General features: G+C 45.8%; 1 protein-coding gene across 15 annotated transcripts in view; it reads left to right on the top strand.

The window, feature by feature from the left end:
• Positions 1-26,739, top strand: part of NRXN1 (neurexin 1) — a 1,133,747-nt gene that overhangs the window by 799,051 nt on the left and 307,957 nt on the right. For all 15 annotated transcript variants that reach the window (XM_066625795.1, XM_066625872.1, XM_066625848.1 and 12 more), the window contains one exon: positions 14,752-14,933. In XM_066625795.1, the coding sequence (XP_066481892.1) occupies positions 14,752-14,933 (182 nt within the window). The remainder of the gene's footprint in view (positions 1-14,751; positions 14,934-26,739) is intronic.

Below are 26,739 nucleotides of genomic sequence, written 5' to 3'. Positions count from 1 at the left end.
GCACCTTTTCAAGAATGTTATGCTAAACCAGCAATACAGTGGGAAGCTTGTAGGTGGGATCAAATCTTCCCTTATTTATAGATTTTTGACTATTAATTTTCATCCAATGCCTTGGCAAGCAGTCAGTGAATGACGTGCTGTGTCCTTGATACCTTTAATAGAATTATAAATGGAGTGGAATTTTTTATGTTGGCTGCTGTGTGGCATTTTACAGCAGTATTAGGATTTTGGTGAAACATAATGACATCATTTGTTTCATATCTTCCTTGAGACTATACATAGAAAGGCAGAAAAAATCCAGTGCTGGAAACAGTCCAATACTGGAAGAAGAGATTTGTGCTGTTCGTTTGTTTGCCCCCATATGTTCAGGGAATTATATCTCATGCATCAACCACAACCCCTTTTGTCAACGCATTGGAAGTTTGTGAGAACAGTCTTCACGCATAGTGTAATCCTTTGCATGCTTACTCAGTAATGAGCAAACACAATAATGTATCTAGAATAGCAACCTAGATTTGGTTGTGATGATAGTAAGGTAGAGCAAACTGTTTCCCGCCCCCCCCCCCCTTTTAGGCTTATGCTGATTGCAGACAAGGCAATAGTTAGCAGGTTTAACCCATTTCTGCCCAACCCACAAGTGTACACATTTAGTCCCTGTTCTGTATATGCAACATTGGTCAGAAATGGCTTAAGTAGGTTCTTCTACATGTGTGCATATTTGAGGGTGCAGAGTCGTAAGGATCTCTCCAGACTGGCAGAGTGGGCAGCAAAATGGCAGATGCACTTCAGTGTCAGTAAGTGTAAAGTCATGCACATTGGGGCAAAAAATCAAAACTTCACATACAGGCTGATGGGTTCTGAGCTGTCTGTGACAGATCAGGAGAGAGATCTTGGGGTGGTGGTGGACAGGTTGATGAAAGTGTCGACCCAATGTGTGGCAGCAGTGAAGAAGGCCAATTCTATGCTTGGGATCATTAGGAAGGGTATTGAGAACAGAATGGCTAGTATTATAATGCCTTTGTACAAATCTATGGTAAGGCCACACCTGGAGTATTGTGTCCAGTTCTGGTCGCCACATCTCAAAAAAGACATAGTGGAAATGGAAAAGGTGCAAAAGAGAGCGACTAAGATGATTACGAGGCTGGGGCACCTTCCTTATGAGGAAAGGCTATGGCGTTTGGGCCTCTTCAGCCTAGAAAAGAGACGCTTGAGGGAGGACATGATTGAGACATACAAAATTATGCAGGGAATGGACAGAGTGGATAGGGAGATGCTCTTTACACTCTCGCATAATACCAGAACCAGGGGACATCCACTAAAATTGAGTGTTGGGCGGGTTAGGACAGACAAAAGAAAATATTTCTTTACTCAGCGTGTGGTCGGTCTGTGGAACTCCTTGCCACAGGATGTGGTGCTGGCGTCTAGCCTAGACACCTTTAAAAGGGGATTGGACAAGTTTCTGGAGGAAAAATCCATAATGGGGTACAAGCCATGATGTGTATGCGCAACCTCCTGATTTTAGAAATGGGTTATGTCAGAATGCCAGATGCAAGGGAGGGCACCAGGATGAGGTCTCTTGTTATCTGGTCTGCTCCCTGGGGCATCTGGTGGGCCGCTGTGAGATACAGGAAGCTGGACTAGATGGGCCTATGGCCTGATCCAGTGGGGCTGTTCTTATGTTCTTATGTAAGATCTTTGGTGAATTCTAACTTGTGATGTCTTTAGTTTGAAACATTAAGATTTAATTGACATCACATAGTCCCATCCAGATGCCTGTCATCAGGATGACCAGATATAGTGGAGGACAGTGTGCCTATATCTTTAAACATTGTATAGAAGAGGGAATTCTGGCAGGTGCAGCTCAACATGGAAGGGTTTAAAAAGTTGCATCTGCCATAATTCCCTCTTCTATCCATGGTTTAAAGGTATAGGCACTTTGTCCTCCATTGTATCTGGTCACTTTGCCTGTGACTGTGCTATTGCTTGTATTGTTGACAACTTCTGGTATCCTATCCCAGCCTCACTCAGGAGTAATTTAACAGCACACTAGCAATGTTAAAAGAATCATAAGCATGATAATGGCAACAATTGCATCACAGTCACATCAGCAGCACATACCATTGTCCCTTCTAGTCTCTCTAACTAGAGAGCCTAAAGCCAAAGACAAGCCTACATCTCAGATTTTCTAGAACATCAAGGTGGAGCACAGACTTTACATTCAGAAGCCTTCAAGTTCAATCTTGAGTGAAAAGTTTATCAGATAGCAGACTGGAAAAGGGAATTGTATGAAAACTTATAACAATGGAGGTTGTCAACAGGCCTGGAAAGAAACCTTGGACCAACTAGTTTTGTTTAAAATTTTTGTGGGCTGGTTTCCAAAAAGTAAAAGCCAGTGGTTTGGGCAAATTGCCAGAATATTCTTTTTTTCTTACTTTTGTTCTTACTATACATCCGTGAGTGTTTAATAATCTATGCGCAACAGCATGCCAGATTAGTGAGCCACCTCTGTGAGCCAGGAGAGCAGGATAGCCAGAATTCAGAAGAGGGACATGGTGGCATGGCAGCTGTAGAGATTGCTTTCATATCCACTTCCCTACATCTGGCCTCCGCTCCATGACTGACACTGCTGCTGTCAATAACAGTAATAACAGTACAGAGAAAACTTTAGTTTGAATGTGATGAGATCCCTTGGGTTTCATTTCATGCCACATCAGCCTGGTACAGCTGCCGGAAAGCAACTGTCCTGGAGTGTTACTGCCCATCAGAAATAGGTGCTACTAGCAACAGAGGACCTACCATTATGTGAATGGGGCAAATGCTCTCGGTGTATATCTCTAAGGACCATGTGGGAAATCTTCTGAGGTTCCTGACACGGTTGGAAATTGTACTAGAAGTACACTTTAAGACTTTGGGGAAGCCTCAGATGACTTCCCCAGTTGGTCCTGGAGCCGCATGAGGCTCTGTTGCACTGCAGGTGGGGGGGGGGGAACGGCTTTGCATGGGGTGCGCCATTGTGGACCTTTGTCCCGGTGTGCCTCAAGGGCAGGTCTGCTACTGGCTATTAGGCTAGATGAACCAGTGACCTGATACCAAAATACAAGCCAGCTGGAAAGCTACTGCCATTCAGAATAGGTGGTATTGGATTAAGACAGTGGTTCCCAAAGTAGGTGTCACAAGGCACTTGAAGGGGTGTAGCAGGCTGTCTGATGCACCAGTACAAAGACTTCAGCATGAGCCTCCAAGTAGCAACAGGAGGCTCAGTGTGGTGGGCAGAGCTGCAGCACACAAAAACTGCACATTGCGAAAAGCCCTCCTGCCCGCTTGACTCCCTTAGAGCACAATCCAGAGATCATGCTGGGCTGGCGTAAGTCCCTTACACTGGCTTGAGAGTGTACCAAAAGTGCCATAAGGCATGTCTACACTTCCATTTAAGTCAGGGAGGCTGACTCAAGGACGGACACTGAAGCGAGCTCTGGGTAAGATGAGTTCACACTGCCAGTGCAGGGGATTGGGGAGCATGGAGGGGTGTTCCAGGGGTGTTCTGGTGTGGGGGGAGAGTGGGTGGGCTGGTGGGTGGGCTGGGCTCAGGAGGAGAGTGGGACTGGCCTCCGGCACTTAGGCCAGATCCTAATCCCTATCCCAAGCAGCCTGGCCTAACTCTGGGCTGCTTTGATCTCCACCAGCGATCTAGCTGGTGCAGATCTGAGTAGCCCCATTGTGGTGGCTGGTGCAGTGCACCCACTCTCCCCCCACACCAGAACACCCCTGCAACACCCCCCCATGCTCCCCAATCCCCTGCACTGGAACATCTCAGAGTAAGGAGAACAATATCTCTTTGCCCCGAGTTGCACCATGGCCACCTCCTATCCTGTGTTGGATACAGCACAGGCCAGCCGACTGTTCCAGCACAGATTAGGATTGGGCTGTTATCGCTGTTTCGAGGCTTGTAACAACCTCTGAACCCAGAAGTGAGTGGCCAGTGATGTCATCACGTGATGCAGTTTGTGTCACCGCCACTCACTTCCATCTTCCGAGGGTGTTTCAGCAGCGGTAAGTTTGGGAACTGCTGGACTCAGAAGACTTGTTATAGAGCAACTTTTGTTTGAGAAGGTATTGTGAGGGTGAATAAAAAAAGAATTGTGAAGTTCTCTGCACTTAAGATCCTTTACAATGGTGTGTGCTGTAGGTTGGTATTGCACAGAAACAAATCTCTTCATTATGTCAAGAGTAGGTTTCTGTCCTTGGATTGCAGCAAGGCCATTATGAAGGGAATGCCGGATTCTAAAGAAAGTTTAAGAACAGAACAAGGAGGGTTTGAAAGACAGAAATAATTCAAAACTCTTATAGCCAACTTCTCTTGTTGGGTTGTTCAATGGTGTTGTTTGGGCTGAGCCTGGAACTTTATGGGGAAAATGGTGGTTGTTCCTGTTCTTGGAATCCCTGCCATGTGTACTGTTGAGCTCAGGTCTGGGTGGTTATTCATTGAGCTCCCCAGGTAAATTAACATCTTTGATGCTTGTTGCTGCCAAGAGTACCATGCAAGATCTTGGCAATCAAGCAAACCCCCAGTGGGAAAAGACTGGATTGTCAAGCGTCAGGAGCTATTAGTGAGAGATAAGGTCTCTCGTCAATTAAGTCTCCCGTTGCATCAAGCCAAGCCAGACGAATTCTTCCTCAGATGCCTCCTTGTCTGTCCTTTACTGAAACGTGGCTCCCCTTGGATTAATAAGCCACCAAAATAGAAATTGACTGTACAGCTACCATGAAGTGTGTGTGTGTCAATTCTAAACTTAATCTTGTTAGTTCTTTAGCCTTTATTTTAACCATTGTGAGGAGCAGTGTGTTTTTTCCCCCCTGCCTTTAGGAGAGGGGGATGTTTTGTGGTGTAAGGGAGCCATTTTCATCTGTGTCAGTCCATGGCATTTTTCTGCCTGAAACAGAACACAAAATGGTATCCCCCCCCCTTCCTTTTCCTCTTTCTTTTTCTATTAAAATCACACCTAGATCCTTCCTTTTTTCAAATGTCTCCCTCTTTCATCATTCTCTGTTAGGGAGGGAAGAGGAAAATCAATGTAGTGCCATTTCACTTTGCTTTTCCTTCTTCTGTAAACCTTGGGAGGAAAGAATTTGGTGGTCTGCCCTGAGGCAGTGGTGTACTGCGCCCGGCTTCATGGTATGGCCAACTTTGGTTAGCCGACTGCAAACTTTCAAATGTTTTGGGGAACTGTATTTTAATGCCTTTTCTAAAAATCTCAATAAATCTCTAAATCCACACTTATACATTGAGCTGTATACTGCACATACTTATAATTGTCTGTATATGCATACATGTTTTATAGGCATGCATTAATCATAAAAGGGAATAAGGAGACTGAAGTGTCAAATGGTACATATTGTTGCTGTATACTTTTTATTGGGAGTAAGCCCCATTGGACACAATGGAGTTTACTTCTGAGAAGACATGCATGGGCTTGCAGTGTTATGTGTAGTACTATATGTGGGTTGAACAGAATGTAGCATGCACACATAGCCTGCATCTCTCTTCAGTCCACTTGAGCATTCATTGTTTGCACCTCAAGGAACCTTATGGTCAGAGCTCAAGTCATTTTCAAATGCTGAGCAACAATTGGTAGCTTAAGAGGTATGAGACACACAAAACTACTTGCAGCGTGTGGTGCTGCGCTGACATCTCTTCCTGCAGAATTGTAATTAAGATGACTAGAACCGACAGACGTGGGTTGACTTGACCTGAATGCAGAGCAAAGCTATAGTATCCTTTACTAGGTGCACAGAAGAGATGATTATGGCAAGGAAGCTTTTCTTATCCTAGCAACCCAGTGATGCAACATACTGTACTGCTAAAACTCCTTTTTTTGAGGATTAGTCTAACCACTTGGGTATTCAACCTTTGCCCTTTGTGCCATGTTGCCAGTGATCTCCAAAGCTCCTGTAAGCCCCAGGGAAGCTTCTGCTGTTGCTCTCAGGAGCTTGCTTGCAAAGGCTGATAGCAACTTCTGGGCATTATTTTCATTGGGGCTACAGCATGAAGGGAAAGGGTTAAATATTATCTGCCTATAGCCTGAAGAAAACACAGGTCATGGTTCAGGATGTGGACTCACCTCCCTGCATTACAATCTCTGAGCATGAACTGGAGGTTGTCCATGACTTTGTGTACCTTGGCTCAACGATCTCCGACACTCATTCTCTCGATGCCGAGCTAAACAGGCGCATTGGTAAAGCAGCTACCACGTTTTCCAGACTCACAAAGAGAGTCTGGTCCAACAAGAAGCTGACGGAACATACCAAGATCCAGGTCTACAGAGCTTGCGTCCTGAGTACACTTCTGTACTGCAGCGAGTCATGGACTCTTCGCCCACAACAGGAGAGGAAACTGAGCGCTTTCCACATGCGCTGCCTCCGACGCATCCTCGGCATCACCTGGCAGGACAAAGTTCCAAACAACACAGTCCTGGAACGTGCTGGAATCCCTAGCATGTATTCACTGCTGAAACAGAGACGCCTGCGTTGGCTCGGTCATGTCGTGAGAATGGATGATGGCCGGATCCCAAAGGATCTCCTCTATGGAGAACTCGTGCAAGGAAAGCGCCCTACAGGTAGACCACAGCTGCGATACAAGGACATCTGCAAGAGGGATCTGAAGGCCTTAGGGATGGACCTCAACAAGTGGGAAACCCTGGCCTCTGAGCGGCCCGCTTGGAGGCAGGCTGTGCAGCATGGCCTTTCCCAGTTTGAAGAGACACTTTGCCAACAGTCTGAGGCTAAGAGGCAAAGAAGGAAGGCCCATAGCCAGGGAGACAGACCAGGGACAGACTGCACTTGCTCCCGGTGTGGAAGGGATTGTCACTCCTGGATTGGCCTTTTCAGCCACACTAGACGCTGTGCCAGAACCACCTTTCAGAGCGCGATACCATAGTCTTTCGAGACTGAAGGTTGCCAATAGAATATGCATCATAGTCCTGATCACCTCCTCCCATGTTGCTATTTTCTGTGTTGGCACCAGGTTTCTGGGGGCTTTGGGCTAAAGCCCTGCACTGGATCCATCATGATACCCTCTGCCCACCTGGGATGGCACATTGGGCATTACTGCTCTTAAAGATATTGAGGCAAGACTGGCCCATCCATGAGGCCAACTGAAGTGGTTGCCTCAGGCAGCAGACTGGTGAGGTTGCCCATCTCTGTCTGCCAGTTTGCATCCACTGTTCTTCCTTCTCCATCCACTCCCTGAATTGGAAAAGAAAGATGGGGAGAGGAAGAGGAAATGTGGAGAGGAGAAGAGTGCTGAGCCTTGGAGCATTGGAGAGTGGGAGGAGCAGAGGCTGGCACATCATTGAGTAAGGAGGGGCAGCATTTGGCAGTAACGTCAGGCACCTGGTGCTCAGGCACCAGGAGGTGTTGAGCCAGTCCCAGATACAAGAGATGGCTGGAGAAAATGATATAGAAGAGCCCTGTATTGAGGACTCAAGGCTTGCTAAGTGGGCAACCCTACTAAATGGGCAAGAGGCACTTTTTCAAATGGCGATCCTTTTATGTTTAGCAGGGGGAGAATAACTGTCCCTCTTATCCCCAGCACAGTATCTTTTCTAGTGGCTGTTTGCTGGTGGTGTGCTGCATCTTTTTAGATTATGAGCTCTTTTGGGACAGGGAGCGATTTACTTACTTGGTTTACTTTGATTTTCTCTGTAAACCACTGTAAACTGCTTTGTCAACTTTTTTGTTGAAAAGCGGTATATAAATACTGTTGTTGTTGATGATGATGATGATGATAGGATGGTGTCGTCGGATAGGATTGTGTGGTCGGTCTGTGGAACTCCTTGCCACAGGATGTGGTGATGGCGTCTAGCCTAGACGCCTTTAAAGGGGGATTGGACAAGTTTCTGGAGGAAAAATCCATTATGGGGTACAAGCCATGATGTGTATGCGCAACCTCCTGATTTTAGAAATGGGTTATGTCAGAATGCCAGATGCAAGGGAGGGCACCAGGATGAGGTCTCTTGTTATCTGGGGTGCTCCTTGGGGCATTTGGTGGGCTGCTGTGAGATACAGGAAGCTGGACTAGATGGGTCTATGGCCTGATCCAGTGGGGCTGTTCTTATGTTCTTATGATGCAATGATTAAGGACTGCAGGTTGATTTAAGGGAGATGATAGATTCCTTTGTAAACTTGTGGTTCAGTTCAATTCGCTGGATCTGGGGGAGTCTTTCTATTGGTTTCCAATAGAATTTGGATTGCACCTAGGAAGGAAATTCGGACTAAGAGATTAAAGGCCCAATCCTAAACAGTGCGTGCTAGCTTACCACCAGTGTGCACTGTTGCAAACGTGCTGTAAGGGCTAGTGCCGGTGGGACCACCAGAGCTCCGCCACTCCACAGTCTCGCAGACTGCCGGGTGGCGAAAAGGTAGGTGGGGGCATGGGGGGAGGCAGGGAAGAGGTGTTCCAGGGGAGTGTGTGGAGGAGGCGTGCTGGGGAGGGAGCGGGGTGGGGTGGGAGGGAGGCAAAACTGGTGGAGCTTCACTCCACCGGATCCTGGGCCTCCGTGTCCTGACACAGATGCTGTAGATTCTACGTTGACCTTTGAGTCGCCATAGAATCGAGTAGCCCCATTGCAGGGCTACTCACCTTACCTGGAGGAGGGGGACGAAAGTCCCCTTCCCCTGAGGAGCTGCCGGCACTGCCTGGGTTGCACTTGATCTGCTGCTGCTGCTGCCATTTTCATCACCGCTGCAGCCCTGAGCACTGGGCAGCTCAGGATTGGGCTGTAATTCTTTTCTTCTCTCCACTGCTGCTCTGCAGATTGAAATTGATAGCAAGCCTCACTTGCTTTTAGTAGAACAATTGCTTAGGTCCTTCAAAGGCTTTAATAGTTAATGGGAGGGCTGGACAATAAATGCCGATTGGTCCCCAAGTAATGAATTTTACATTATTATATTTGCCTTTCCTGAAATATAAACACTAAGGGGCCTGTTCTCAAATGGCTTATAGCCCATTTTTGCATAATTAACACGGGAAGCTCGAAGAATAGCAGCGTTGTGGATTAGACAAAGGCAGGTCTTGTGTTCATCAGCGCAGATTAATTAGCCTGTTATCTGAATCTCAGCTGGTGTTCTGGCCACGCTAGGGACGGGCAGGGCAGTGAAAGTGCACAGCTAGAGTAAGCTCCATGGAACGGGGGAGAACCTCATTTCTCTGATATCTCTCAAAATGCACAGTTTTTGCTTGAGATCAGTGATGGTATAATGCTGCTTGGTTCATTGAAAGAGTAGCCTATTGGCTAAGCTTATGAGTTATGAGTCAGGAAGGCTCTGATTCAACCCTTGTCTCTGCCAAGAACACTGAGTGGTAGCTGTAGACCAGCCCATCTTTAGTAGAGATCTACCTGACAAGGATGTGAGAATTACTTAATTCAAACTACCTCATAAGTCATTAGTTGCAAGACTCTTCCTGGGCGAAATTCATAACATGTGTGTTCAGTAGGTATAGTGCAAGGAAGAGGGTGATGGGTAAAGAACTGCAGGGCAAATTCTCGAGATCTGGAGTAAATTCCACATTCCTCCTTTGAAACCAGTCACTACCTCCCTTTGTATTTATATATGCTGCATGAAATAGGTTTTTTGGGGGTTGCTCCACCCTGGCCTATTTTGAAGGTGATTCTGACCACACAGAATTGCCCATTACATGTGAATTGCATTCCTTTGGTGCCTGGGGTGTTTATAGACACATCTCCTCATCCGGAGAATGTAAAAGAGGCCGACAGGTTTGCTTGCAAAATTTGCACACTGGCAATTTGCCATCCAGAGGCAGGTCAAGAGATTTGTAGTGCAGTCAAACCAGATTACTGATGTCACATTTATTACTACTTTTCCCTAGAGTTTTAAATAAGGGAGTGGGAGGGGGAGTACAGGCACAGAAGCAGCCCAGGCTGCTTGAATGAATTATATGAAGATGCCTGGCTGCAGTGTTATTAATTAGTTTGAGCTGGTAGTGCTGGGTGCAGAGTGATGCCCCAAATGGAGGCCCAGGACTTGTCGCTCATTTATTCTGACACTTCAGACAAAGAGCTCATGGTGCTCAGGAGGGAGGCTTACCCACATGGCAGCCCATATTTATATCTCCAGGCTCTTTCACCCACTGTCCTCAGTTGACTTGTCTAGACGAAAGATATTAGCCATAGTTAGAAATAGGTAATGTGGCATTTCTTAAACAACAGTTGGCATATGGTGTAATAAAGGATTTTAAAAACCTGAATTTTTCTCATTGCGTGTTTTTTGTTTTAAAAAGAGAGGCTCTAATGTGTTTGCCTCCTCGAATTGTTCAGGTGTATTCTGAATTCATTGCCTGAATGTTAAATTGAGAGCCAGTGGGATGTAGTGGTTAAGCACGGTCAAATTCTCCCCACTTATGAAGTTCACTGAATAACCCTGGGCTAGTTATTCCTCCTTAGCTTCATCCACTGCAGGGGAGGTAATGAGGATAAAATGTAGGTGGGTACACAGACAACTGTGCTTACCACTCTGATCCCCTTGGAGCAGGGGTGTCCAAAGTTTTTGGCAGGAGGGCCACATTGTCTCTCTGACACTGTGTCGGGGGCCGGGGGGGAAGAATTAATTTACATTTCAAATTTGAATAAATTTACATACATTTACATAAATGAATATATTAAAGATGAACTTACGTGAATGAATGAAGGTCTTGCAATAGCTCAAGGCTTATAAAAGGCCTTGCACGAAGCAAGGCTGGCCTTTCCTTTGCTGCCGCTACTGCATCACAGACGTGAAACAGCAAGCAGTGGAGGGAGCCCTCATCCCACAGCTCACCGAGAGGTCAAACAGTTGCCCTCACACTGAGAGCAGTTGCGTCGGGCCAGTGTGGGCTCCAACAAATCTCCGGAAGGCCAGAGGCTCATTGGAGACTGGGGGTTTCCTGAAGGCTGCATCGAGAGGCCTCGAGGGCCGCAAGTGGCCCCAGGGCTGGGATTTGGGCACCCCTGCCTTGGAGGATGGAATATAGATGCCAAACCAGATAAATATTACTTTCCTTTAAAAAGTGTCAGCTTTCTTAGTACTAGATGACATGCTTCAGGTGTACAAGGTGAAATCCTGGAGCCTATAGTTGAGAAAATCTTGAGTCATAAGTCTGGGGAGAGATCTGAGACAATGGAGGTGCCAGTCTTAAGTACACACTGCCAGGCTTTGGGTTGTGTAAATTGTGCGTGGAGTTGCTAACCAACCATTATTTTCTACCTAGTGCCATTTTTGGTGCCCATTTGGGAGAGAAGACTATAAATTGAGTGAATGAATGAATTCTGTCCAGTTGTCAAGTCCAACACCACCGTAGTATTTTAACGTGACACATTTGCTTGTGTCAAAACAGATACCCGTTTCATCAGAATGAATGAAGTTGTGTATCACTAATTCAGGCTGTATCTAGATTAATAAACATATGCAGTACATTTAAGTTTTTATGATTCATTCCATGCCTTTCAACAACATTCTTCTGATAGACTTTTAAAACTGATCTTTTCCTCCAATAAATCAATTTTTAAAAAAGCTCAGATATTGTACAACATTTCCATTTGCTAGTATGTTGTAAGCCGCCTTGAGTCCCTTCGGGGAGAAAGGTGGGGTAAAAATAAAGTTGTTGTTATTATTATTATTATTATTATTATTAGTAGTAGTAGTAGTAGTAGTACAAAGCCCAAATTATGGGTTCTTGAGTTTTAAAATGGCTCACAAGCAGTTTTGCAAGCTAGACCTCACCTTTTCTCTAGCCACAAGGTTTGGAACAGCTACTGTGGAGTTTAATGATGAATTGCATGATGAAACTAGGTTTTTCTGGCATGTAAGGTCCTATATTCATGGCCCTAAGAACAGTAAGGATTGATTTTGCGTCCTTGTCCAGCAGACTGTGAGATGCAGCTAGTATGATACATCTAATGCCAGCCCAAGCAGATATGACTTTACTCCTAATGCCAAGTGAGATAACTCCTAATTTGACAAGACAATGCAGATCTAATTTACATGGATTATATTATCAACCAAGTTTGTTAACATTTCTGTGAGCCCCAAAAGTCCTATTAAAAACACTTAAAACATCTGTTCAAAAGAGAAGAAAAAAGTCTGTTGGGTTTGAGTTATAAACACCTTTTAAACTTAGAAATGATCTTGATAAAAAAAAACAACTTTAGCACTTCTTCCCATATTGTTCTGAGGTGCTAATTCTAAATCCATATGCCTTAAACTCAGTGGGGCCTTACTTCTGGGTACATAGGGTCAGGCTATAAAGCACACTAAGTATTTGCTTAACAGCAGCTCTTCAACTAGCTGCTGTGCAACCTTTGCATTCTTAATAATTTAAAAGAAAAAGAGTAGCCCAATCCTAACCTGCACTGGAATAGGCAGGCCAACTGGCCTGCACCATATCCAACTCAGGTTAGGAGGTGAAAGGAGAGCAACCTGGAGTAAGGGGACTTATGTCATCTTACCCTGAGTAATACCCCAGCCACTTCAGAGGGACTACTCTGATCTACACCAGCTATATCGCTGGTGCAGATCCGAGCAGCCCAGTGTAACACAAGGCTGTTTGAGAGGGAGGTTAGGATCCAGTTTAAGTGCTGGAGGGCGGTTCCACCCCCCTTCTGGACCTGATCTGCCCCATTGCCCACCCATGGCCCGCACTCCCCCACCCTGAAACAGCCTGGTTCTGCCTTTTCCTGCCCTTCCCAAACCTCCGCACCAGCTTCCCCAGGCTGGCACGAATTTACCAGCTGACTCCTAAGGAGGCATTTGCAACCTGGGCCAGCGTGAGGAACTTGTGCCCACCCAGTGGCTCTTCTGGATTGCACCAAAAATGACATTTCATTTAGGGAAGAATGTCACCATTTCAGAGTGTTTACACTTCTCAGGTTTCAACTGAATTTGGAGCCACTTCAAAGAAAGGGAGAGAAGTATCCAGCCCAGCCACACAGGATTATTTCCACACTACTTTTTCTTTTCTTTTCTCCCCCTTTTTATCTTTTCTCCTCCTTGAGAGAAACATTTTGCTCTTTGAAAACTATCTCTCACCCCCCCCACCTGATATTCTATTTATCTTGTTTATTTGCAGTATTTATATCTTGCTCTTCTTAGCCCTACCTAACGGGTAACTCCTCATTAAAACGACCAGAATGACTAAAGGCACAATCCTAACAGTGCCCTGAGCTGGTGCAAGCCCCTTCTGCCAACCCAGGAGGGTCACAAACATGCCGTAAGGCACTTTTGCACCTCCTTGAGAGTTAGCCGGGCCGGTGCACAGATGCATGCCAGCGCACCCACGTCAACATGGAGAGGGAGCCTTGCTTCGCCCAGCTTAGCCTACCCTAGGCTCTGGGGGGTGGGGTGGGGTGGGGAAGAGGTGGGGAGGAAGTGGGAGGGAGGTGTTCCAGGACGGGTGAGTAGAGGGCAGCAGACGGGGCTGGAACCCGGCAGTTATGCCAGATCCCAGCCCCTGTTCCTGAGCAGTGCAGAGTGGCTTCAAGCTGCTCCACTCTCTTAAGACTTGTGCCTCCTTTGAAGTCCAAGGAGACCCATAGAAGCTGCAGTGGGGGTTTACCTGGGGGTAAGGAAGTTTACCTGGGGGTAAGGAGAAAAGTGGCTGAGCCACTTTGGAGCTCTGCCTTGTGCTGGATACAGCACAGGTCTCCTCACCTGCCTGTTCCATAGCAAGACAGGATTGCGCTGTAAAAGAGATCAGTAGAAGGACTGAGAAGTTGTACCAAAGACTTCAGGTGGTCTTGGGGAGGGATTTCAAGCAAGAAGGAAGTGAGGCATCATGGAAGTATTTTAAGATGTAGTTCCAGGCAACAGAAGCAGCAAGAGGGAAATGGTGGTACAATTAAAGAAAGAGATTTTTGGACAGCTGGATGTATTGGAGCTGGCAAGTGAGCTGGCCTTGTAGGGAATACTTCAAGGTATGAGAGAGGGATGGTAAGGTGGAACAAGGACGCATAAGGTGCTGATTTTGACCTTTAAAGCCTTATACTGCTTGGGACCAGGATATTTGAGAGACCTCCTTCTTCCATATAATCCGGCTTGTCCTCTCCAGTCTTCAGAGAGGGCCCTTTTATGGGTGCTGCCACCTATGGAGGTAGGTGGGGTGGTGGCATGGAGTAGGGCCTTTTCCACAGTGGCACCAGCTCTATGGAATTCCCTTCCTCTCTGTTTATGAACTGCTCCCTCCTTGTAGGCTTTCCAGCGAGGCTTAAATACATTTCTTTCTACTCTCGCCTTCTGAGGGTTTTGGCTTCTTAATACAGATATTTAAGGCTTTTATGCATTCGTTTTATGGACGTGTTCTTTTTAGTGTTTGTTAGTTATCTGCTGTTTGCTCCTGGCTTTTAATGTGATTTTTAGAGTTTATAGTTTTTAAGGACTGTTAATATTTATATTTTTTATATTGTATTTATTGACTTTTTCTAAGCCTCTTTGAATGCCCACTTGGGAGATAAAGCAGGATATAAACATACAAACAAACTAAAGATGAGGAACCTGAGCTGGATTCTGGAATGGACAGTGTGCCAGTGTAGGGATTAGGTGGCAATGATTTGATAGTGTTTCTGGGAAGGTGTAAATCCTACACTGTAAACTTTAAATGCTTCTTAAAGCCAATTGTGTTGCTATTGTATATAAGACTTGAACTTTTCTTTTAAGGGTTACACCAGTACAAAATAGCTAATTACTGTTCTCTTTCTCTTGCAGCGGGAACAACATATATATTTAGCAAAGGTGGTGGACAGATCACATATACATGGCCTCCCAACGATCGGCCCAGCACGCGAGCTGATAGACTGGCAATAGGGTTTAGCACAGTTCAGAAAGAAGCTGTCTTGGTGCGAGTGGATAGCTCCTCTGGGCTCGGTGATTATTTAGAGCTGCACATCGTAAGTACCGTCAGCAAAATGTAACAATCCTGTTTATATGTGTGTTTCGATTTTTAGCTTTTGCTGTGGCTATTACAATAAGGTCCTTTCCTGAACTTGATTTCCTGCCATTGAGTAGCATTTTTCAAAAGCAGTTAAGTGCGTTATAAATTTCAATCCAATTTTCAGAAGAGATTTGGGCATTGAGAGACTAATCCTATTGCTGAACAGCAAAATGTAGGATTTTAGACCCTGCAACTTCATTGGGATTTAAGAAGACTGCAGATTGGATTCTGAATTATTTTTCCAAACTGGGCCTTCTGTCTCAGCAATTGCAGTGCATTTGTGGGAACTGAATGAGGTGTTGTAGAGATGATGCTGTGATTTCTGATTCGGACATGCTCAGAATATTTGAATCAATCTTTTATTTGGTATGTGTATTTTCCAACTAAATGTCTCACAACCTGTTATGGGTAGTACCTCCTCACAAATCCACTCTGAAAGTAATCTGGAGTAACTGGATTCATTTTCAAGATACCTTAAGGCTGAAGATTTCACCAAGAACATTGCAGCCCAATCCTGAGCCCAGCAGTGCCTGGGGCTCCAGTGGTGCAGAAATGGCTACCGCTGGATCCTGTGGGCGCCAGGCAAGTTCCAGAAGTGTAAGGGAGAGGAGACTCCCTTATCTCAGGTAATGCTGCCACAGCGCTAATTGGTCTCTTGTATCTGTGCCCAATTTTGAATTTTGAGGAGGCTCACGTCAGGCTGCCCAGGCTGGAAGGGAGCACAGGATATGGTGGCAAAGTCTGAATATGGCCCTATCCTCCTCTCCTTCCCCCTGTTCTACCTACTTCCCCTACCCGAGAAGTATTTCCACTGGCCGGTGCTGGAGGAGTGCCGGCTGGCTGGCCGTCCACATGGTGCTGAGGCCCGATGCTGGTGCTCCCTCTACCCTGGCTGCTGCGGACATGCCTTACAGTATGTTTGCAACAGCCAGTGCCAGCGCTGGAGCTCAGCATTGGTGCTAGAGTTACTTAGGATTGGGTCCTTAGAAGCGTCTGTGCATGTGTGGCGCATCCCAGATATTTGGATATCTTGGATGGGAATGACAATCCCCATAATGTTCATCTGCTCTGGACACACTTCCTATGCATGGAACTGTCCAGAGATGATGATGCCTTCTGCCTTCCCTGGAGCCTTTCCTGCTTTCCCCATCACCTCTAGTAAGTAATTTTAAGTGGGATAGAGGACACTGTGACATGAATACCACAGCAGGTACTTGGTATGCCAGAACTTGCAAACCCGTAAGGAGTCATTTCAGGATCCATTTTGGGCAGAACCATCGGAATCCAATCCAGGATGGATCCATGGGGGAGAAACACCCAGTAGTCATTGCCCAAATCACCCCTTATGAATTGGCTACCACGTCTAATTGCAGCTATAGTAGCATATTGCAGTTCATTTGCATGAGTGCCAGGGAAGGATATATTAGTACCAGCAGATTTGCGAAGGAATCTGTCAGAGGAATGGTAATGATCCTATTTGGCTATGTGCATTGTTAATCCTGATGAGAGCGGACTGATCCCCACCATTAATGTGCACTGATAAATCTGCTGCAAAAAACACAGTTGTCGCTCTGGAAAGTCTAGCAGGGTAATTTCAAGTTGCCTTAGAGCAAATAAGTAGCAATCACCGTGGAAATTGTCTGGATTTTTATGGCATCATAAATAAATGATCAGTTGAGATAAACTTAACTAGGGCAGCCAAGAATTTTAGCAGTTTAGATTAATCTCAGCTTTGTTAATATATTAGGTTTGAGTTTGATTTAACAACTGTGCCACTTTGCTGAAGAAGGAATACTTCCTCTCACAAGAAATTACTTATTGATCTATTAGCAATTTACTCTTTTACCCTCGGAAAACGCTCTGTGGTGATCATTCCCAAATTCACATAATTCACATAACTCCAATTCACATAATGCAGTTCTGGTGAAATATGGGCCCTGATCTTTTGTATTTAAATTTTTCTTTCTAGCTTCTCTGATACCCTTGTCTTAGTGTTCACACCAGCCTCTTCGTCTGCAGTTCTGCTGGACTGCAGGCAAGGCAGTGTCACGTTTTTGGCATTGCCAGCTGAAGGAGCAGCTACCTCAAGGCTGCAGGCATTTGTTTGAACTTGCTTCACCTCCTGGAGCCATTTAGTTATTTGATTTTTCTCTGTAAACCGCTTTGTGAACTTTTAGTTGAAAAGCGGTATATAAATACTGTTGTTAATAATAATAATAATAATAATAATAATATCTGAAAGGTTTCTCCCCTGAACCCATAACTTGAATTTCAGTATACTGATGTCCCGACCGTATCCTTTTGGTACGCTGGTGTATTGCAAGGTCTGCCATCATGGCAACCTCTTTACAGGTTGGTGCATCACTCCTGCCAGTACAAAAGCTGCAAGGTCATGCACCCCTGGCAGCTCAACCCAGGTTCTGCTACCAGTGGGGTTCTGCTGACAGAAGGGCAGAGATTGGAATGATGTAGGACAGGGGTGGACCTCAGCAGCACTACTGTCTGCCATAGTCCCTATCCCCAAACTGACATGCCCTTGGCAGGCTCCTCAGAGCTATCCCAGTGGAGACAAGTTTAATCAGAGAAATAAAACCCAGGCTTACTCTTCCCGTATTAAGCAGTTTGCTTAAGATTGATGTGAACCTCACAGAAGTCTAAGCTGATGTTTTCTCCTGATGCAGAAAATTGCTGCTTGACCATCTGTATCAACCCTTAATGTTAGACCAGAAACACAATTTACTTATGGAGCATACTCCTCCCAGATTAACCATTACTAATACAGGGAACATTTTCAAATACCCTGTAATTTGTGACTCTGCCAGGTGCCCAGCAGTTGTGATTCCAACAGATCCTGTAAGAGAAATTGCATATCTGAGCAGCACTGTAATTGTTCTGAAGAGTCTTGCCTTTCACAGGAAGTGACTTCAACGTGGATGTGAAGCATGCGCCTTTGAATAGAGTCTCCCCAATACTGTGCTTAATTGGCCTCAGATCTGGAGTATTGCAAACACAGATTCTGCAATGGGAATCTATATAAATTGAACACATGGTGAATTTGCAGGCATACTTTTAATTGCTAGATTTACTGAGGGTTGTTTCTTTTACTTATCATTTTACTTTGTATTTTGGGAGGTGCAGGGTTGAAGTTTCCCTAGCTGGAGATGCTGTCCAGTCTGCCAGCTGTGCAGGGGCTGCAGAAAGACAACAACGCAATTCTATCTTGCGCTGGAACAGGCATGCCGGGAGGTCTGCGCTGCATCTAGCGCATGATAGGGGTCCAAAGTGGTTCAGCCAGAGGTAAGGGAAACTGTTCCCCTTACCCCTGGGTAAGCCACCGCAGCCCCAATGGGTCTCCTTGGACTTGCACCACCTCCGGAGGAGCCAAAAGTCTTAGGAGAGGAGAGCAACTTACAGCTGCTCCAGGCCGCTCAGGAACAGGGGCTAGGATCTGGCATATCTGCCGGGTCCCAGTCCCACCTCCCGCTCCCTGCCCGCCCATCTGCCCACCCCCAGGACCACCTTCCCACCTCCCCAGAACACCACCTCCCTGCCCACCCCAGACCTTTGCGTTGGTGAAGCTCGGCCAACACAAGCCTTCCTACCCAAGTCAGCCTTAGGTGGAGTTGGGTAGGCTTGATTCAGCCTCCGTGGGCCAGCATGTGTCCCTGTGCCAACCCAGCCGGCTCTAGAGGATTTGCAAACTTGCTTTATGGCACATTTGTGACCCTGCTGGGCCAGCACAAGATACTTGTGCGGCCCAAGTTACACTTAGGATTGCACCTACAGTGTCTAATAAACTCATGGGTTCAGGTGATGTTGAATCCTAAGGCAAGGCAGGACTGGGTTGAGGAGCTCCTGACATGTTGATAAGTTATTGGCCAGCCTAATTGGGAAGCTCTACATTTACCCCTTGACAAAAAAAAAATATGTCTACTGTTCTATAGAAATCCTAGGCTTCTTGCTTCTTTTCTATGGACAATTCTCCTGATGGATAGATGTGACAAAGGGGTAATATTAGTTTAGCACTGAAGGGCTTATCCAGAATGCTTGCCATCATGTGTTTTAAGAATTCATTTGTTGAAAAGAAGTTTGTGGGGGAAGGGTAATTTCATCAGGACTGCATTTGATAGCCAGCCAATGCAGAGATTTCAAATGGCAAATGATTCCAGCTTCTGAAATTTTTCCTCCTTTTGGATTCCTCTTCTGTCCATGATTTGCTTCTTCAAAAAAGAAAAGCACAAACAAAAAGTGAGATTTTTCAAATTTTACAAAAGATTCTTGGGGCATGCCAGAGTATGAATACTCCTTACTGGTTTGCACCTCTCCCAAACAAAGCTATTTCATTTTCTTTTAAGATTTTCTGCTATTGTCAGTTGCAATGATTGCCTGTGTAGAAAAAGCTTCTTTACAACTTGAAAATGTACACTTCTGCACATGTTTTTTTCTCAAGAAGAAAACTGTTTCCTTATTTGTTTCTTCTGCTGTGTGACTTCTGGTCACATTGAATCTTCACAAAGTATCACAGCACATGAATAATGATGTTGCTTGAATAATGGTTGGACTGACTGGAAGTTGTTTCTGCCCCAGGAAAAGCACGGCTTGATTGGGGCAGCCGAGGTGCACGTAAGCCAAGGAGGTCATGCTTAATCCAACTGCATGTCTCCAGAGCTGTAATATAACTACAATCACAAATAAGGAAAAATTCAATATGGTATTCGATTTATTTTTTGTTTGTTAGTGTTCTTTGGCAGGGACAAATGGCAAGGGGGGGGAGACAGAGATTAATGAGGAGGGTTTGGATGTCAAAAAAAGGTAACATAAGAACATAAGAACAGCCCCATTGGATCAGGCCATAGGCCCATCTAGTCCAGCTTCCTGTATCTCACAGCGGCCCACCAAATGCCCCAGGGAGCACACCAGATAACAAGAGACCTCATCCTGGTGCCCTCCCTTGCATCTGGCATTCTGACATAACCCATTTCTAAAATCAGGAGGTTGCGCATACACATCATGGCTTGTACCCCGTAATGGATTTTTCCTCCAGAAACTTGTCCAATCCCCTTTTTAAAGGCATCTAGGCTAGACGCCAGCACCACATCCTGTGGCAAGGAGTTCCACAGACCGACCACACGCTGAGTAAAGAAATATTTTCTTTTGTCTGTCCTAACCCGCCCAACACTCAATTTTAGTGGATGTCCCCTGGTCCTGGTATTATGTGAGAGTGTAAAGAGCATCTCCCTATCCACTCTGTCCATCCCCTGCATAATTTTGTATGTCTCAATCATGTCCCCCCTCAGGTGTCTCTTTTCTAGGCTGAAGAGGCCCAAACGCCATAGCCTTTCCTCATAAGGAAGGTGCCCCAGCCCCGTAATAATCTTAGTCGCTCTCTTTTGCACCTTTTCCATTTCCACTATGTCTTTTTTGAGATGCGGCGACCAGAACTGGACACAATACTCCAGGTGTGGCCTTACCATAGATTTGTACAACGGCATTATAATACTAACCGTTTTGTTCTCAATACCCTTCCTAATGATCCCAAGCATAGAATTGGCCTTCTTCACTGCCGCCGCACATTGGGTCGACACTTTCATCGACCTGTCCACCACCACCCCAAGATCTCTCTCCTGATCTGTCACAGACAGCTCAGAACCCATCAGTCTATATCTAAAGTTTTGATTTTTTGCCCCAATGTGCATGACTTTACACTTACTGACATTGAAGCGCATCTGCCATTTTGCTGCCCATTCTGCCAGTCTGGAGAGATCCTTCTGGAGCTCCTCACAATCACTTCAGGTCTTCACCACTCGGAAAAGTTAGGTGTCATCTGCAAACGTAGCCACTTCACTGCTCAACCCTGTCTCCAGGTCATTTATGAAGAGGTTGAAAAGCACTGGTCCCAGGACAGATCCTTGGGGCACACCGCTTTTCACCTCTCTCCATTGTGAAAATTGCCCACTGACACCCACTCTCTGCTTCCTGGCCTCCAACCAGTTCTCAATCCACGAGAGGACCTGTCCTCTAATTCCCTGACTGTGGAGTTTTTTCAGTAGTCTTTGGTGAGGGACCGTGTCAAACGCCTTCTGAAAGTCCAGATATATAATGTCCACGGGTTCTCCCGCATCCACATGCCTGTTGACCTTTTCAAAGAATTCTATAAGGTTCGTGAGGCAAGACTTACCCTTACAGAAGCCATGCTGACTCTCCCTCAGCAAGGCCTGTTCGTCTATGTGTTTTGAGATCCTATCTTTGATGAGGCATTCCACCATCTTACCCGGTATGGATGTTAGGCTGACTGGCCTATAGTTTCCCGGGTCCCCCCTCTTTCCCTTTTAAAAATAGGCGTGACATTTGCTATCCTCCAATCTTCTGGCACCATGGCCATTTTGAGGGACAAGTTGCATATTTTAGTCAAGAGATCAGCAATTTCATTCTTCAATTCCTTAATAATTCTTGGGTGGATGCCATCAGGGCCTGGTGACTTATTGATCTGTAATTTATCAATGAGGTCTGAAACATCTTCTCTTTTAACCTCTATCTGACTTAACTCCTCGGTCAGGAGGGGCCGTTCGGGCAGTGGTATCTGCCTGAGGTCTTCTGCCGTGAAGACAGATGCAAAGAACTCATTTAATTTCTCTGCCATCTTTAAGTCTCCTTTTATCTCCCCTTTCCCTCCCTCACCATCCAGAGGGCCAACTGCTTCTCTGGCGGGTTTCCTGCTTCTAACATATTTGAAGAAGCTTTTATTATTCCCTTTAATGTTGCTGTCTGGGGGATGGTTGAGGAGTTGTTTTGTGAGTGCTGAAAAGCATGTTAATTGACTCGAGGGAGGAGGGTGCAGGAGACTGCACTCAGGGTGCAGGAGACTGCACTCAGGTCAGCTGAAGCTGGGGGAAGGAAAAGTGTAAGGGGCTACACCACTCCATCACCTGGCCCGTTTGGTTGGCAACCTTCAGTCTCGAAAGACTATGGTATAAGCCTACAGCACCCGGTATTCCCAGGCAGTCTCCCATCCAGGTACTAACCAGGCCTGACCTTGCTTAGCTTCCAAGATCAGACAAGATCAGGCATGTGCAGGGTAACAGTTGCTGGCCCATTTGGCTGCTTGCTAAGGGCAGGAGGATGGAACGGTAGAGGCAGTTGCACAGCACTCCCCCTTTTTCCTCCAGCGGTGGATCCTGCTGTCTGGATTCTCTTCCCACTTGTGTTGAGTAAGCAGGAAGGGTTCAGAGTGTGAACTGGAACTCCTCTGTGGCAACAGGGTGGAGGAGGAGAGGGAACAGAGAGGGAGGCCCATCACCTCATGGATTCATCCCCCCAAACATGCCACTTGACAAAAGACCTTCAGTTTGTGTCATCAGTGGACTGGCCTTGCTGACCTGTTTGTGATATCTGCAAGTATATCTATAAGGCACCCAATTCCTGACCCTCCTCAATATCTCTGAGACTCCCCCTCCCCAATTTATTCAGTCTCCCATGTCCTATGCTGTATTTAAGATAGAGTAGAAATATGATCTTATCCCCCCTTTCAGTATTTAAGATAGAGTAGGAGCATGTTCTTTTCCTCCCTGTCAGGCCTGGGCTTGCCTGCAGTCTCCTCAGACTGATGCCAGTAGAAGTACTGGTACAGGTCTGAGCAGACCCATTGGGGACCAAGTGGCCTAAGAGGAGGCAAGTAAAAAATATCTTTACTCTCTTGGGCTGTATGGTCTCCTGCCTGCAAACAGCATGCAGCGCAGGCTGTGACAGTGTTGTTGCACTCTCTGGGCAGATGGGGTAGGACTGGGCTGTAATTGGACCAGGGACCAGCCAGCTTTATGGATGAGTGAGGACTGGAATTAACATTCCAGTCAAATTTCAAGAAGAATTCCTTTATAACCAGCCAGTCCCCAAATGCATGTTGCACCCCAAATACTTATTTTGTTTAATTCTGTACTGTACCGTATATGTTCATTTTCTCCTTGTTGGCATCCTTCAGTCTCGGAAGACTATGGTATCGCGCTCTGAATGGTGGTTCTGGAACAGAGTGTCCTCTCTAGTGCGCGAAGCCTGGCTAAAGTAGATATGGAGGATAGACTGTTTCCCATGCAGCAAATCCCCCCTCTCCACATCGCTGGAATGGTCCAAAGGAAAGGCAGAAGCCAATATGGTTGGTTCCAGCGGCATCGCAGGAGTTGCCAGAGCATGACTGTGTTTGGCCATGAACTGCCTCAGGGACTCATATGCTGCTTTAAAAAATGCACATTTGCACAAAGCGGTTCACAAGTTTAAAAATATTTTTAAAAGAAAGCCGAGTGAATAGATGAACAGAATGATGAGCAAAACAACGTCAACAAGCCCAGTCTCACTTTGCCTGTGAACAATGCTGGCCTTGGCAATGATGGCAGTGGAGAAAGGAAAGAGAAGGTTTTGCCCCATCCTCCTCTCTAGCTCCTTGACTGCTCTGTGGCAGTATCTAAGGCTCCAGTGGCCCTTGGAAAATGTAGTTTTACCAGGCCTCTATAGTGGTAGTAGTACATGGAAAAATAAAATTCTCAAGGGCTACTGGGGCCTTGCATCCTGGCATGCTGCTGTGCCGGTTCTGAATCTGTGTCTTCCCAGTTTCAGGTTAATCTTCCAGCTTCATTTTCCTTTTTTCCCCAAGCGGTTCTGGAGGTCTCATGAATTTCTTTTATTGGGGTGGTGGCAGCAGCAGCAGCAGCAATCAGGCTTAGGCTGCAATCCTATACACATTTACATGGGAGTAAGTATCATTGAGTTGAATGGGACTTACTTCTGAGTAGTCACATAGCAGTTTGGTGTGTTAGTGACCTCAGACAGCAGCAGATGTGTATGTGTGAATGGATGATGGATGGATAGTAGAGGATATATAATGTGTAAATATATATATAGTGTGTAAATACTCCTTGGCCAGCCTGAGACATAGAAAGATGAGGACATTTGTGGAAAGAATGAAACAAATAGGGTAGAATCCATTGGTATTTGTTCAAGGTCAAGGTGGAATTAAGTTAAATTCAGTGACAGTGACCACTTCTCTGTGCACAAGACAGTGCAGTGTTAAAATCCGAGTATCACAGTTCTATTAAGAATAGGGGAAAGGGCGGTTCGGCACCAGTGATTTAGCTGGAGGCGACAACTGAAGTGAGCATTAGTAATGCTTCCTTAGCGCCTCTGAGTCAGCAGTAGGAAAAAAAAACACATCAAATTCTTAGGTGTGAGCATCAAATCCAAATAGTTAGACACTAGTTGGAAGATGTGGTGATGTCCGCTCACTTAACTGGCTTGAAAAGACGAATAGACACATTTACAGAGGAAGGGGAAGTCACAGCTATTAGTCACTGTAGCCAACGGGCATCTGCATGGCCAGAGGTAGTTTGCCACTGAATGCCAATTGCAGGGGAACAGAAGTAGCTTCCTACCAGTAATCAGGTATCCACCATGGAAACTTGGAGGCTGGGTGGGTCTTTATACTCTTAGCATTGCTGATGAAACAGTGCCTACTGCAACCTCAGAGTGAGTTTAGGGGTTACTTGTCAATTGAAACATTTGGGAATGTTGTGCAAAGCAAGGGAAAAAAAGAGTTTCCATGAAACAAGAAAAATATTCTTAAGATTTCTTTTTGCACATGTCTCTTTGGCAGTAGCATAACAGAGCCTTAATTTTAGGATTACACATCTTCAGTGTTAGGATTCAAAATATTTCAAAACTCTTCTATTAACAGCCTCCTTCCCCGCCCCACAATAATGAATCAGGGAAATCCAGTTAGTCTCCGGTGGGGCTCACAACCTGCCCATGTGTGTAGCTCTCCAGGTCCTGAGAGGCTGCTGATGGGGAAAGGCCATTGGCATGAGCTGCCTCCAACTAGAACAGCCCACAAGGGAGAAAATAGGTGACAGGAGACTGGATCATACTGAGCACGTTTATGTAGCATTTCTGAATGCATTAAACGTTACACACAAATGCTATCTCAGTGATCTGCACAACAGCCCTGTAAACGTTATCAAGTACTGCTGTGTAGGGTGGCTGACCTCCAAACTAAATGAGATGTTAAACATATATGTGTAGCTCCATTTTTACTTTTTAAAAAACTGCAAGAGCCCATCCAGAGCACATCCTTTACACTGTGGTCTTCTAGATGAGGACCACAATGTAAAGGGTGTGGGTTAACTCTTCCTACTACGCTCCTAATTCAGATGGGGACACCCCCCTCCACATTGTTGCTGCCTTGTGCAGCTTCCCTCCTAGGGCATATTGCTTCAGAGGCCTCTGATCAGGATCATGGTAGGGCGAATGTTTAAATTCCACTCCTCTTCATACTCCTAATGCAGATGAACTCCCCTTATTAGTGCTATTTAGTGAAAGAAAACACACAAACGCTGGGCTTCAACGTGTTTCCATTTATGCCGCCTTAGGGATTTGTTTTCTAATGGAAAGATGGGATATCACTGTCTTAAATAAATAACTTGACCCCAAAAGAGTGTGGTTTGCCTGAGGCTCACTCTCAGCCCCTTCCAGAAATTCAAGGTTCACAGCCTCTCAGGGCACTTGCCTGCATGTGCACTTGAGACATGACATATCCATCCTGGCTCAGAGATGTACCTGCTACAATTGCTGTGGAAAGTGCTGTACTTGATAGATGGACACACTAGCAACTCTCATTAACAAGGCAAAAGAGGGACAGTGGCATCCAGCGGAAACTGACTAGTTACAGAAGGCTTGAAAAGCTGACTACTTCACAAGGGAGAGGTCTGATGGTGGCTATTAGCCCTGATGTTGAAATTGAACCTCCAAGGTCAGAGGCAGCAGGCTGCTAAATAGCAGTCACTCTGGGGCTGTGGTGGAACCATTACCTCCTTGCCCTTCTCTAGGGTATCCAAGTGGCACCCAGTTTACCATTGCGGAAACAGGAGACTGCAGTAGCTGGAACCTTTTAGCTGGTCCAGAAGGACTGTGTGGGAAGTGCCGGTAGATCCTGCCTTGTGTGTTCCAAGCTCAATTTCTGGTATCTCCAGGTAGGGTTGGGAAAAGACCCCTTCCTGAAATACAGGTGTTGACAACATAGAGTTAGGCAGAAACAGGGTCTGGCTAAGTTAAGGCAGCTTCTTTTGTTCTTTGGCATTAGCTGTCACACGACAAGGTGGTGGTGGCTTCCTTTCAACATCACAGATGTGAGAATTTGGAAATGTTATTGCCATGAGCATGTTTCCGATTGATATTTCCCCTCTTTGGATTATGACCATTTGCATTCATTGCCAGGATACTCACTTTCTGCCCACAACAATTGAAATGGGAGCGGGAGGGGGGAATAGGTACCACAAAAGAGGTTGTAGAGAGCACTCAGCATATTTTGATAATGTCACGTCTGCTGAGATCACATTCACCAGCATATCTGATGCCTGAGCATATGCAACTTGCTGGAGCAGCACATGGCACCTGGCAGCAGGGAGTCCCACTTGACAAGTTGCTTTTGTTTCATTTCCTTCCCTGTGGAACCTTCCCCAATTTCCTCGGCTTTTGTAGTGTTTTGATGTGTTCTGCAGCTTTGCAGAACAGAAGCTACAGGGTTTGGTGTCATTTAATTTCAAAGAGGACTGTGTCCCCCTCCCCCTCTTTCCTACCTTCTTGATGCAAATTGCTTATGATTGGAGAGAAAGTTGCTGTACAGAGAGAGGAGTTGGGTGGCTGTATTGTAACATAGAGTAAACAGGTCACTAACTAGTTCCAGTCTGGAAGGTTTTTGGAGTACAGAATGATTGCATTTCACA

Source organism: Tiliqua scincoides, chromosome 1 (assembly GCF_035046505.1).
Source record: "Tiliqua scincoides isolate rTilSci1 chromosome 1, rTilSci1.hap2, whole genome shotgun sequence".
Lineage (NCBI taxonomy): Eukaryota > Metazoa > Chordata > Lepidosauria > Squamata > Scincidae > Tiliqua > Tiliqua scincoides.
Note: the sequence above shows the minus strand (reverse complement) of the source record. Positions and strands in the feature narration are given on the sequence as shown.